This window comes from Myotis daubentonii, chromosome 8 (assembly GCF_963259705.1).
Source record: "Myotis daubentonii chromosome 8, mMyoDau2.1, whole genome shotgun sequence".
NCBI classification, from domain to species: Eukaryota; Metazoa; Chordata; class Mammalia; order Chiroptera; family Vespertilionidae; genus Myotis; species Myotis daubentonii.
In genome coordinates, this window is record NC_081847.1 from 25,438,151 (window position 1) to 25,453,119 (window position 14,969).

A 14,969-nucleotide genomic window follows, 5' to 3' on the forward strand; every position below is an offset into this window, starting at 1 on the left:
GGCTAAGATGAGCACATCAAAAGGCATGCTCAATTAAGAAGTAGGAAGGAGAGGAAAGATGATGCTGTCATATCAAGTTTACGTTCAAAGAGGGACACTGAGCCATTTTTCTAAAGAGGGTTGCAATGTCATCATCCCGCCTCCTCCCTCTAGCAATCCTTACTGTAAGGAAGGCCAGCATTCATCGCGCTGGTGGTTGCTGGTGGCTGGTGATCTCAGAAGCCTCCATGAGGCAAATAAAGGTTTCTCCTTGTTTCGGGTTGTAAGTTAAGTAAACCAAGTCCAAGGCAAATGACAAACTGAGAAAATATTTAGCAACATATACAACATACAAACCATTAATATCCTTAAGAAGCTCTTACATGCCAATAAAAATATGCACTTTAAATTAAAAGTGATATAAAAAAACCAAAGTTTGGGAGAGAAACCAAGATGGTGGTATAGGGAAACACCTGAAATTGCTGCCTTACACAACCACTTCAAAAGTACAACTAAAAGACAAAACAGACATCATCCAGAACCACAGGAAGGCTGGCTGAGTGGAAATTCTACAACTAGAAGGTAAGAGAAAAGCACACTGAAACTCAGATGAGCTGCGGAAGTAAAGTGCAGAGGTGCGGAGGCTACAGTGCACGGGGAAAGGGGCTGGCAACAAAGGACGCCAGTGTCTTTCACAATTGGGAGGGAGGCACAAGCTCCCCACGGCCCTGATTCCAGTTCCGGGCAAGTCTCTGGGGACCCAGACTCATACGGGGAGAAATTGGACTGTCTGGCAGCGGTCAGAACTCAAGGACAACTTTCTCTCAGAGGTGCTTGCAGTGACTACCAGGATACTGAGACCGGGACCTCTTAGGGCAGGACTGAGGATCAGCCATAGCTGTTTGCTCCGCCCTGTTGATTCCCTGAGACCCCGCCCCACCCAAGCTGCGAGAAGAGGCTTTTGCATATGAATGGGCTGGCCCTTTGAGATCTAAAATTACCTAACAAACTGCAGCTGGGTCAGAAAGACCCAGAACATCCAAAAGAAGGCCCAATGCCCCACAGCAGCTTGCACTGCTTCACAGCTGGGCCTCATCTGGGCACCCCCAAACCCCAAACAAGGAAGAGGAACCTGCAGATTTCTCCAGAGCTCCTGCTGGGTAGCCTCAGGCAGAGGCTAAATTAGCACCTCTTTAGAGATCCAAGAGCCAATGTACCCAGTGGTCAGAGTGGGACCATCCAGATTACAACTCCTCGGATCCATAAGGGACACACTCAGGGGGAAGACTCAGTGAGCACCAAAGCCCCACTGAAGCAAGTCTTGCCCCATAAGGGTGTCTTCAGCACAGAAGTTCTCCCACTGCAGACACAGCTGATTCTCACAGACAATTGGCCTGGAGGTCAATTCCTCCCAGTGATACCTACAACAATCAAGGCTTAACTACAACAAGATTGTGCACACAGCCCACAAAGGGGTGCACCAAGAGTGTCCACCTCAGGTAATTGGGGTGGCTGAGCCACTGGGCCTGATAGGACACCTTGCACAGAAAGCCACTCTATCAACACAGGGAAGCATAAAAAATGCGGAGACAAAGAAACAGATCACAAATGACAGAAATGGAGGAAAGCAAACTACTGGATATAGAGGTCAAAACTACAGTTATAAGGTTTTTCAAGAATTTTCTAGAAACCGCTGATGAATTTAGTGAGACCCTCGAGGATATGAAAAAGGACCAACTAGAAATTAAGCATACACTGACTGAAATAAAGAATAATAGAAAAAAATCGGCAGTGGAGGAGAACCAAGATGGCGGCATAGGTTAACGCCGGAGTTTGCTGCTTTGAACAACTACTTCAAAAGTGAAACCAAAAAACGGAAGGGACATCACCCAGAACCACAGGAACGCTGGCTGAGTGGAAGTCCTACAACTAGGAGGAAAGAGAAACGCATACGGACACTCAGAGGAGGCGCAGTGGTGAAGTCAAATTCTGAGGTGCGGAGTGCGCGGAGCGGGCTGGCGGCGGAGGGCGCGGTTGTTGTTTTCAATCGGGAGGGAGTCGCAGACTCTGAGCTCCAGATACAGGCGAGTCTTTAGGGACCCAGACTCAAACGGGAGAAGCAGGACTGTCTGGCTTCCATCAGAGCGAGTGCAGCTTTCTCTCCCAGCTTTGCAGCGGGTGCTGGGACTCAGAGAGGCAGAGCCCCTTGGGACAGGAATGAGAGCCGCCATAACTGCTCTCTCTGGCCCACGCTGTTGATCCTGTGCGACCCGCCCCGCCCAAGCCCTGCACAGAGGCATTTGCCGGATAGCCTCAGGCAAAGGCTAGATTAGCACCTCCCGAGAGGACAGAAGTTCTCTCACTGCTGACACAGCTGATTCTCATAGCCACTTGGCCTGGAGGTCAAACCCTCCCTGGAATTAGCTACAACAATCAAGATTTATCTATAAGACTGCGAACAAAGACCACTAGGGGGTGCACCAAGGAAGCATAACAAAATGCAGAGACAAAGAAACAGGACAAAATTGTCAATGGAAGAAATAGAGTTCAGAACCACACTTTTAAGGTCTCTCAAGAACTGTTTAGAAGCTGCCGATAAACTTAATGAGATCTACACGAAAACTAATAAGACCCTCGATCTTATATTGGGGAACCAACTAGAAATTAAGCACACACGGACTGAAATAACGAATATTATACAGACGCCCGACAGCAGACCAGAGGAGCGCAAGAATCAAGTCAATGATTTGAAATGCGAGGAAGCAAAAAACATCCAACCGGAAAAGCAAAATGAAAAAAGAATCCAAAAATGCGAGGATAGTGTAAGGAGCCTCTGGGACAGCTTCAAGCGTACCAACATCAGAATTATAGGGGTGCCAGAAGATGAGAGAGAGCAAGATATTGAAAACCAATTTGAAGAAATAATGACAGAAAACTTCCCCCACCTGGTGAAAGAAATGGACTTACAGGTCCAAGAAGCGCGGAGAACCCCAAACAAAAGGAATCCAAAGAGGACCACACCAAGACACATCATAATTAAAATGCCAAGAGCAAAAGATAAAGAGAGAATCTTAAAAACAGCAAGAGAAAGAAACTCAGTTACCTACAAGGGAATACCCATACGACTGTCAGCTGATTTCTCAACAGAAACTTTGCAGGCCAGAAGGGAGTGGCAAGAAATATTCGAAGTGATGAATACCAAGAACCTACAACCAAGATTACTTTATCCAGCAAAGCTATCATTCAGAATTGAAGGTCAGATAAAGAGCTTCACAGATAAGGAAAAGCTAAAGGAGTTCATCACCACCAAACCAGGATTATATGAAATGCTGAAAGGTATCCTTTAAGAAGAGGAAGAGGAAGAAAAAGGTAAAGATACAAATTATGAACAACAAATATGCATCTATCAACAAGTGAATCTAAGAATCAAGTGAATAAATAATCTGATGAACAGAATGAACTGTTGATTATAATAGAATCAGGGACATAGAAAGGGAATGGACTGACTATTCTTGGGGTGGAAAGGGGTGTGGGAGATGTGGGAAGAGACTGGACAAAAATCGTGCACCTATGGATGAGGACAGTAGGTGGGGAGTGAGGGCGGAGGGTGGGGCGGGAACTGGGAGGAGGGGAGTTATGGGGGGGGGGGAAGGGAACAAATGTAATAATCTGAACAATAAAGATTTAATTAAAAAAAAAAAGAATAATATACAGAGATCCAACAGCAGACAAGAGGATCCCAAGAATCAAGTCAAAGATTTGAAATACGAAGAAGTAGAAAACACCCAACTGGAAAAGCAAAAAGCAAAAAGAATCCAAAAATATCAAGATAGTGTAAGGAGCCTCTGGGACAACTTCAAGCGTACCAACATCAGAATTATAGGGGTGCCAGAAGAAGAGAGAGAGCAAGATATTGAAAACCTATTTGAAGAAATAATGACAGAAAACTTCCCCTATCTGGTGAAAGAAATAGACTTACAAGTTCAGGAAGCGCAGAGAACCCCAAACAAAAGGAATCTAAAGAGGGCCACACCAAGACACATCATAATTAAAATGCCAAGGGCAAAAGACAAAGAGAAAATCTTAAAAGCAGCAAGAGAAAAAAGTCAGTTACCTACAAGGGAGTACCCATACGACTGTCAGCTGATTTCTCAACAGAAACTATGCAGGCCGGAAGGGAGTGGCAAGAAATATTCAAAGTGAAGAATAGCAAGAACCTACAGCCAAGATTACTTTATCCAGCAACGCTATCATTCAGAATTGAAGGTCAGATAAAGAGCTTCACTGATAAGAAAAAGCTAAAGGAGTTCATCACCGAACCAGTATTACATGAAATGTTGAAAGGTATTCTTTAAGAAGAGGAAGAAGAAGAAAAAGGTAAAGATAAAAATTGTGAACAACAAATACATATCTATCAACAAGTGAATCTAAAAATCAAGTGAATAAAAAAACCTGATAAACAGAGTAAACTGGTGAATATAATAGAATCAGGGGCATAGAAAGGGAGTGGACTGACAATTCTCGGGGGGAAAAGGGTGTGGGGGGTGCGGGAAGAGACTGGACAAAAATCGTACACCTATGGATGAGGACAGGTTGGGGGGGTGGTAAGGACAGAGGGTGGGGTGGGAACTGGGTGGAGGGGAGCTATGGGGGGAAAAAGAGAAACAACTGTAATAATCTGAACAATAAAGATTTATTTAAAGAAAAAAAACCCAAAAAAACAAAGTTTGCAAATATGTACATCATCAGGATGTTCATTGCACCATGGTTTACCACAGTAAAAATAAAATATCAGATGCATCCAAATGTTCGACCAATAAATTAGAGAATGAACACTTATACTATGCAGTCATTAAAAACGGTGATGTGGACTCCGAATGGCCAAAAGAATTTTGAAAAATTGATAACTAATCAGGAGACTCATACTTCCTAATTTCAAAACATAGTACAAAGTGATGGTAATAAAAAAGCTATGGTATTGACTTAAAGACAAACATATAGACCAGAGGTCCTCAAACTATGGCCCGTGGGTCACATGCAAATACAAATATTGTATTTGTTCCCGTTTTGTTTTTTTACTTCAAAATAAGATATGTGCAGTGTGCATAAGAATTTATTCATAGTTTTTTTTAAAAACTATAGTCCAGCCCTCCAACGGTGTAAGGGACAGTGAACTGGCCCCCTGTTTAAAAAGTTTGAGGACCCCTGATTATAGACCAACGTAATAGAACAGAAAGCCCATAACTAAATCCTCATGTTTATGATCAAGCGATTTTCAATAAAGGTGCAAGACTATTCCATGAGGAAAAGACAGACTTTTCAACAAATGATGCTGAGACAAGTGGATATCTACCTACGAAAGAGTGAAATTGGACCCTCACCTTAAACCTTAAACCTTAGCTCAAAATGGATCAAAGACCTAAATGTAAAAGCTAAATCTGTAAAACTCTTAGAAGTAAAAATAGGAAGAAGCTTCATGACACTGGATTTAGCAATGATTTCTTGGCTATGACATCAAAACCACAGGCAACAAAGAAGAAATAGACAAATTAGCTACATCAAAATTAAAAACATTTGTGTGTCAAAGGACACTATCAAGAGAATAAAAAGGCAGCCCTAGTTGATTTGGCTCAGTGGGTAGAATTTGGTCAGTAGACCGAAGGGTCCCGGGTTCAATTCCAGTCAAGGGTACGTGCCTTGGTTGCAGGCTCCTCCCAGACCCGGGCCCTGATTGGGCTTATGTGGGAGACAACCAATTGATGTGTTTCTTTCACATCTATGTTTCTCTGTCTTTCCTTCTCTCTTCTACTCTCCCTAAAATTCAATGGAAAAATATCCTGGTTTGAGGATTAACAAAACAAACAAACAAAAAAAGAGTTAAATTTAAAAAAGAGAGAATAAAAAGGTAACCCAGAGAATGAGATAAATATTTGCAAGTCATGTATCTAATTAAGAGATTAATATCCAGACTATGTAAAGAACTCATATAACTCGAAAACAAAAACAAAAAAACCCCAAACAACTCAATTAAAAAATAGGCAAAGGAGCCCTGACCGGTTTGGGTTAGTGGATAGAGCATTGGCTAGGGGACTGAAGGGTCCCGGGTTCAATTCTGGTCAAGGGCACATGCTGGGTTGCAGGCTCGATCCCAGTAGGAATTGTTCAGGGGACAGCCAATCAATGATTCTCTCTCATCATTAATGTTTCAATCTCTCTTTCCCTCTCTGAAATCAATAAAATACATTTTTTAAAAATGGCCTAAGGACATAAACAGGAATTTCTCCACAGAAGATATACAAATGGCCAAGAAGCACATGAGGAGATTGTCAACATCACTCCTTATTAGGGAACTGCAAATCAAAAACACAATGAGATATCATTTCACATCTATTGGATGGCTATAATAAAAATAACAGAAAATAAATGTTGGCAAGGTTGTGGAGAAATTGGAACCCTCGTGCACTGCTGGTAAGAATGTAAAATGGTGCAGTCACTATGGAAAACAGTATGGCAGCTCCTCAAAAAAAATCAAATACAGAATTACCCAATGACCCAACAATTCCACTTCAGGTGTGGAATATACCCAAATAATTGAAAGAAAGGACTCAACCAAATATTTGTATACCAATGTTCATAGCAACATTATTCACAATAGTCAAAGGTGGAAACAACTTAACTACCCAACTACTTCACTGACAAATGAGTAGATAAACAAAATGTGATGTATATTATTATATACAGTCATGCAATGCCTAATGACAGGGATACATTCTGAGAAATGTGTCCTTAGGTGATGCTGTCATTGTGTGAACTCCATGGTGTACTTATACAAACCTACATGGTATAGCCTAATACTATAACTACATGTGCTTTACCTTTATATGACTGGCAGCACAGTAGGTTTGTTTACACCACCATCACTATAAACAAGTGAGTAATGTGTTACGCTCAGAGGTTAGTGGCTATGATTTCACCAGGCAACAGGAACTTTTCAGCTCCATTATAATCTTATGGGAACATCATCAGATATGTGGCCCACCGTTGATCAAAATGTCATTATGTGGTACATGATTGTATATTTATATATTAAACATATATTTATTTACTAGTGGTTGCCAAATATATATATTAGTAGAATAGTGGCTGCCAGGGACTGGGGAAAGGAGTAATGAGTAATTATTATTTAATGGGTAAAGAGTTTCAGTTTAGAATGATGAGAAAGTTCTAGAGATGGACGGTGGCTATGGTTACACAACAATGTGAACGCACTAAACACTGGTATTGTATATACTTGAAAATAGTTAAAACAATAAGTTTTATGCTATGTATAGTTTACCATAATAAAACAAAGTTTTTAGAAATGGTGATGTACATGTCTTAAAGGGCTTCTATATTATGAAAGGTGGAAAAATAGGTTACAATACTGTTTGTACAGTGAGATCACTTTTCTGTTTAAAAACAAACTTCTTGCCCACATGAGCCTAAAAAAGTTTTCATTTTCATCTTGGGGCTAGAGCTGTGTTCCCTATGTGTGAGGGAGGCTGGGAAACTGTGTATTTAGTTTTCTTCACTCATCAGGAGAGGAAGGATGGGTGGCAGACCAAGCCACTGCCACACCAGGGATGGATGTCCTGAAACCCACTCTGTCCCTTTTCCTTTTGTATCAGTTAGCAAGTGAGACTAGCACATCTGCTCAGTGCAAAGAATGCTACAAAGATTGCAAGCTCCTATGGCTTTTCTCAAGATTTATACTACTTCTAAGCAACAAACCAGAGAGTACCATCTAAACAATATTGTTTGGGTAAACTTAATGTCTGCCTGGTTATGAGCTGTGCCAGGTAAACACTTAAGATCAAGTATCCCTTTGACGGGGGGTAACACCATTCCTTTCCGAAAGAGATGTGTGCAGTAGCATAATCCAGTTCACTGTAGTCCAGCACTCCTCTGACTGTATTTGTACCAGGAAGAGTGCTATGAAATGCTGATTTAGTAAAAACTTAAAAACACAACAATGACAGGCCAGAAAGAGGTGGGCTGGGAGTCAGAAGAGCTGGGTCTGAGGACAGGTTTTGCCACTTGCCACCCGAATACTCTATCATTCATCATGTTACTGAATCTATGTATCAGCCTCTGGGCTATGTACTGGGAGGAGAAGGGAGGATGGAAGTGCCAAATATACAAGACAATCTGTCCTCAATAACAAGATCTTTTATTTGGGTAAGCCCCTTCATCTTGCAGACCTTCAGCCTTTTCATCTATAACTCAGACAATACCAGTCTCAAAGTGTTATTGGGAAATAGGGTAATGATATTTCAACCTTAGTGCCCTTGGCGTTCTGGGCCACATAAGGCCTTGCTGTGTGTGTGTGTTGGGGGGAGGGGAGGAGTGTTCTTCCATGCATTATAGGGTATTTAGTGGCATCCCTAGCTTCTACCCACTAGATGCCAGTAGTTCCCAGGCCACTGCTCCCACCCAGTTACGACAACTAAAACTTTCTACAGACATTACCAAATGTCCCCTGAAGCAAAATTCACCCTAGTTGAGAACCTCTGAAATCGGGTGACATATATGAAAACATTTTAAAAAGCACAAAGCTCCAAATCAAGTCAGTTTTAATGTAAATCCATTTATAAGATTACTTCTAAAAAAAACCCTTTAGAAATTTACAGTTTCCCTGGGAATGTTTTATTTTCTATTTTCATATATTTTGCCCACCATTAAAAACCCTTCAGGGCTTTTTGGCTAATTTTCTTTACCCAAACAAAGCATCTTCACTAGAACACATATTTTAAATGTATCACTCTGCTAACATGACAGTCAGAGTCAAACATAATTGTCATTTCTACAAAGCAGACATTTTATCCAAAATTAAAGTGCTCTGTGCCTACCTTTTAAGGACAAGGGACTGGATCTTGTGAATTCTGTATTTGACGGCCTGTGCTGTTTACGAACTTCCAAGTACTCCTTAACTCTTGAATTAATGGTTTCTTTTAACAGTAAACAGATTTCCTATAGCAAATTAAAAAATTAGAGATAGCTTTCTGATTTAATACAATGCAAAAAAAAAGTCAACATCATGCACATTAAAAAGTTAACAGTGAACATTTCACTTTGTTTGCTTGTTTAATTAGCTATGAATGCTGAGAAGAATGTTTTATGTACTTATAGAGAATACTGGAGATGCAAATTTGCTACTAAGGTTTGTGGGCCCACTCAGTGATCTGAGAAATTCATTTAATTTTTCTTTGCTTAGTTTCACATTTCTAAAAGGAAGATAAAAACACCTCAATGTAAAAATTAGAGTGCCAGCCCTGATTGGTGTGGCTAGGTTGGTTGGAGTGTACTGAATGGTTGTGCATTCGATCCCTATTTTACCCAAAATTAAAGCGCTCTGTGCCTACCTTTCAAGGACAAGGGATGGATCTTGTGAATTCAGGGCACACAAGCGAGGCAGCCAATTGATATATCTCTCACACTGATGTTTATCTTTCTTTCCCTTGTTCCCTCTCTAAAATCAATTAAAATAATTTAAGAAAAATTATAGTGCCAAGGTGATGAAATCAGTGAGGTGAAGACTATATTCATGTAAATATCAACCAGTTCTATTGAGACATTGAGAGCCCCAAGCAAGTGCTCACAATGGCCAGACAGAAGACTGTGGACGAAGGAAGGAGACAAGGGAATATTCAGAGGGAACCCTGACACCAACCCACTCAACGGGGCAGCCCCCAGAGCTTAATGTGGGGATAAATACAAGGCACAGTGTCACCAGATCCTCCAATTTGTTCAAGAGGAAACAGAAACTTCTATTTCACACAAAAATTTCCCATTTTTCAAATGTGGTTCTAAAACTTAAAATCTAAACACTGCCATTCATTAGTTTCTGGCCTAGGTTTACAAATCTACCAAAAAAGGGAAAAGCATTGAGTAGTGAATTGAATAGCAAACTGGAAATCAGTAATCTGATTTTTTCCCATACTCTTGTTGATGATACTGTATGTACCCATTTGCACTATATACACCTATTCATGATTAAAATAATTTAACTTTTCATATTTCTCTAAAGTAGATTAATATTTATTAGATAACAGAAGCTCATGGTTTTAATTCAATGTCAATATACCATACCACAGCAAATTTCTACAGCTGTCTATTGTTTTTATGTATCAATCCTGTATAACAAAAGGCTAATATGCAAATCGACCAAATGGCAGAATGACCTGTCACTATGACGCACACTGACCACCAGGGGGCTGACCACCAGGGGCAGACGCTCAACGCAGGAGCTGCCCCCTGGTGGTCAGTGCACTCCTCAGGGGGAGCACCACTCAGCCAGAAGCTGGACTCGGCGGCAGCGCTAAGCCGTTAGTTGGACATCTCCCAAGGACTCCCGGACTGCGAGAGGGCGCAGGCTGGGCTGAAGGACCACCCCCAACACACACACTCCCGACACCCCCCGCCGAGTACACGAATTTCATGCACTGGGCCTCTAGTGTTATTTATGAAAAGAAAAACAAAACTTTAAAAGTACAAACATGCACTGGGAAGAAACTGTCCACATTAGCCATACTAGCAGAAAGGTATAATTTAATGTAGGAAAAGGAAAAAATGCACACTAATCTAAATTTCTTAGATTCAGACATGATGTATAAGGACTGATAATTCTGGTTCAATTCCCAAAGACTCTGAATAAGGCTCAGAGTTGCCGAGGCCACCTCAAACCTGTTCCACTGGTTTCTTGCAATGCCATCTCAGATAATCTCTTAGAATCTTTATAAATTAAAACAAGAACAAAGTTTTAAGTTGCTTCAGAGGACAATGAGAGCCAAACTTGACGTTTATTGTAAACACATGTACTTCTCAAACAGTATAGAAAACACTAGATTTAACTCACAAATGTGAGTTTTTAGGTAATATACAAAACTGGTCCCCTCTCTTCTGCTCTCACTTTGCAGTCCAAAGATGCAGTGCCTTGTGGAATACAGAAATATCCGTTTACAGTTGAGTGTCTTGGCATTGTTCACACAACAGAAAGGCTGCCTTGCCTCATACTGTTGTTTTAACAATTAAAGAATTTTGCTTCACATGCAGGGTTCAATGATGACTGAGCCTGAAAATATGTCAAAGACATACATGGAAATAAGAATTGTTAAAATTTGGCCATAAATGCCCTATAAGGCTAGAACTAAAAATAGCATGACAAAAATAAAGCAAAGGCCATCCACACAAACTTTCTCCCTATAGTTACGGGGCTTTCCTTCGATGAGTCAGGTTTGACAAATGGAAGGTAGACCATGTGCAATGTAGTCAAGATACCCTAGTAACTGACCACACCACACTTAGCAAAGCATTCTCTTCAGAACCAGAGTAGTGCAAGAGAAGACAAATTCCCAGTGAAACTGGAGGGGCAGATGAGAAGACCAAGTTAAAATCAATGAGCAAGAGAGATACATACAGAATCTCTAGGCTAACAGGGGCTCATGTTTGCTTTTTTAAGTTTGCACACAGAACAGTTTGAGTTCAACTGTTTGGGTACACAGACTACTTGTGCTGGACTCTAAATAAACATATGTTTAATACATGTAATTAGCTCCTTTTTCTGAAAAGGAACTGCATATTCTTAAGACTTTTACTATATAAAGTGGCTATTAAAATGCAATCAAATTGATTGCTCATGAAATCTCAAGCATGAGATAGATGATCTAATGATGAAAAAATGAAAGCACTGAGACACTGAACACAGGATGAAGCCATATAGTACTTTTCTTGACTAGCTTTTCTCCCTACCACCCACATCTCTCTCTCTCTCTCTCTCTCTCTCTCTCTCTCTCTCTCTCTCTCTCTCTCTCTCTCTCTCACACACACACACACACACACAGTTATCCAAGAGCAATTTTTTAATGTTAGTGGACATACATTAAAGAAATTTAAAGGAACTTTGCTTTGGGAGCAAAGCCCAGCTCTTTGGCATGACTCGCCCTCTTGCAGCTGCCACTGCAGAGAGGTCTGCAGGTCCGGTCGTGCACTGAGCATCTTTGCTAAGTCATGCCCTGCTGCTCAGATGTAGGTACTAGGTGGAGTGGCACAGCTGTGTGTGGCACCCTGGAAAAATCTAGCCTCACGCTTTGGCTAGGAGGTGATTCACATACCCACAGCTTTATTTTAAAGCCTTCCAAATAAACTGACTCTTGGCAAAACTGACTGAATATCAACAGAAATCTCTAAGGCTAAGGTGGTAAAGTTGGGAGAATTATAGAGGGAAATATGGATTCTAGAGTGCTGTTAATATAAGTCAAGTCAGAATCCTTTTGGGGGAGGTCCCCTCAGTTGCTTTGGGGAATGAACTGTTTTGAATTGAATCATGGGGATGTGTGTTGGTAAGCCAAAGCTTGGAATTATATGAAGGTGAGCTGTAGTAGGAGATGCTGGCCTACTAAATATTAAGTCTTGATGAGAACAAAGCACAGTTATTTACCTGAAGGGTAAATCCCATCATACAGGATCTTGTGCCTTCCTTCTCCCAGTTTCAGACCACTACATATTATGAAATTATGACAGCAAAGTCCCCTAATGATTTTATAGCCTTTTGATTGAAAATGTTTTTTTAGGGAGATTTTTTTTCCCCTAGTGATCTCCAAAAGCTGACTGAAAAGTTATCACAGTAAAGGTGTGTGTGTGTGTGTATATGTCATTAGCACTAGTGTCTTCTCTAGGCACCATCTTTTAATAAAACTTAGTTTTATTTTTAGCTCTAAGAAGCTTTGTGACAAATGAATACCATAGACACACAAAATGCATAATATTTTGAAAGTAACTTAAAGGCCATTGATTGCTTCGCTGTCTGTGCTCAGTAAGCAGGGATCTGAAGAAGGAAGCACAGCATGGGGTGAGAGTTGATGCACCTTCTGACCCTCTTCCAAGGTAGCACTCGGGTGGGGGGCAGATACAGAGCCAGGAGCGACTCAGACAGCTCTGTGGAACCCTCTCATTGCAGATGAGGAGGCTGAGGCCAGGGAGGTCAGATATCATGCTCCCAGTCAAACAGCTATTCACTGTACTGCCTCACCACCCCTTAGCGACTGAGTGTGGTGAGAGAAGGAACGCTGTTAAACATCTCTGCACTTGTTGTCACAGGCTCATGCTAATAAAAGGATAGTGGAAGATAAAAGTGCACAAGACTGGGACTTCACACAGGTGTGACAGATCAGCCTTGTGTGAGCCCCCACACCTGCTCCAGGTGCTCGGTCCATCCTGCAAAACCAATCAGATTAAAATCCCTGCTTACCTGGAATAGTCACTTTAACTTCTTCTTGTAATACTGAGTACCTCTGCCCTCAAAACAAAGAGGTAGGAACTTTCTGGTTTAAATGACAGTAACATATGAAATGTATGAACCTGTCAGTGTCTGAAGGAAAATAAAAAAGCAAGCATATGTCTGCCATTGGGAAGATAACACCTATTTTGCAAGGATAAAATCTCACTCAATATTCTTGTCCACCAATTAAAATGAAAGCTTAAGAGGGCTAATATTTCTCCTAGCAATGGCTATTTGTATTTAGATAGTGAAAAGTCTTGTGGTACCTCTTTGTTCTGTTCAGAAAACCAGCTCGTGTCTTTGTTTGATCCTTGCGGTGAGATGTGAAGATCCACCAGGACAGCAAAATCCCCGCACTGAAAGATAGCAAAGGCAGATTCAGCTCACACCCAGCAAACGATGAGAGGAAACTATACAAATTCCTATGTGGCTGCTCATGAAATAGCAACGAAGTCCACTACTAGACAGAAATGTTCATAGCAGGGCTATCAGTCATAACCTATTACTCTTTGCAAGCTTAGTATTTAAGGTAGAAATGCTAAGGAGAAATGTCATTTTAAATCAGGATAGAAAAGACAACATATTTATCTCTGGGCTATGCCTTGAGGGGGATGCCCAGGCATCCAGAGGCAATTGGAAGATGTTCAAACACTGGAGAAGTAAAATAGGTCAGAATTAGGTGGGCTCCAGGGAAGAATGACTCTGTGGACAGCCAGCAGAATTCTTTCTTCTAGCTAGGAGAGGACAAATATGTAAGCTCCTGTATTTTTAGGCAGAAAAAAGGATTGGCAGGGACAATGCATCTTGGAAGAGAAATAGAAGCACGAATGGAAGAAAAGAACCAAGGAGAGAAAGGCAGATGCTGAATGACAGTTATCAAAACTACGTAAGTTTCATTCACACCCTACAAACTGTATACAAGGCCTGTCTTCTTTCTTATTCTACTAGAGGCCCAATGCACGAAATTTCTTCCCCCGGAGCAGGCGGCTTCCCTCTGACACCTGGGACCTGGGCTTCCCTCACAGCCCTGGCTTCGTGCGGAAGGTTGTCTGGAAGGACATCTGGTCTAATTAGCATACTATGCTTTTTTCATTGTAGATAGGCTAGTGCTGTGTGGCACCTGTGAAAAAAATGGAAATATTGTATCTGCACTGGTTAACAGGGTAGCCAATAGCCATACGGATACTGAACACTTGAAATCTGGTGATTGTGATCCAGAAGCTAAATTTTTAATTTTTATTTGGTTTTACTTTAGACAGCCACACATGGCTAGCAGCTCTGTGACATAGCTATAGACTCTGTAAAGAGCTGTAGCCTTAGAAATCCTCAACCTTATGAATAACTTCTGAGAGTCTCAGGATAACTGTGGAAGACCTACCTTAGAAAGGAATAGAAGACCAAGACTATAGGTAGAAGGTAGTCTAAGAGGCACAGAGGGTCTGTTTATGGCCCATAAGAAAAAACACTTTTGTACTTCTTTGGCTAACAGGTTTTGTTTGTTTTTATTTTAAATTCTGTGCAATAGGTGAAAAGAAAGTATTTTCAACTAATGGTGTGAGAATACCAACTATAAATATGGAAAAAAATAAAAGGAGACCTACCTCACACCATACACAATAATTAATTTGAGATGGATCATAGACCCAAACATAAAAACCAAACGATCTTCCTGACT

At 41.1% G+C, this 14,969-nt stretch overlaps 1 protein-coding gene across 3 annotated transcripts in view; it reads right to left on the reverse strand.

The window, feature by feature from the left end:
* Positions 1 to 14,969, reverse strand: part of SLX4IP (SLX4 interacting protein) — a 199,334-nt gene that overhangs the window by 67,645 nt on the left and 116,720 nt on the right. For 2 of the 3 annotated variants that reach the window (XM_059705553.1, XM_059705552.1), the window contains 2 exons: positions 13,561 to 13,650; positions 8,868 to 8,988 (listed from right to left, as the gene is read on the reverse strand). In XM_059705553.1, the coding sequence (XP_059561536.1) occupies positions 8,868 to 8,988; positions 13,561 to 13,650 (211 nt within the window). The remainder of the gene's footprint in view (positions 1 to 8,867; positions 8,989 to 13,560; positions 13,651 to 14,969) is intronic. The other variant, XM_059705554.1, reaches the window with a different exon arrangement.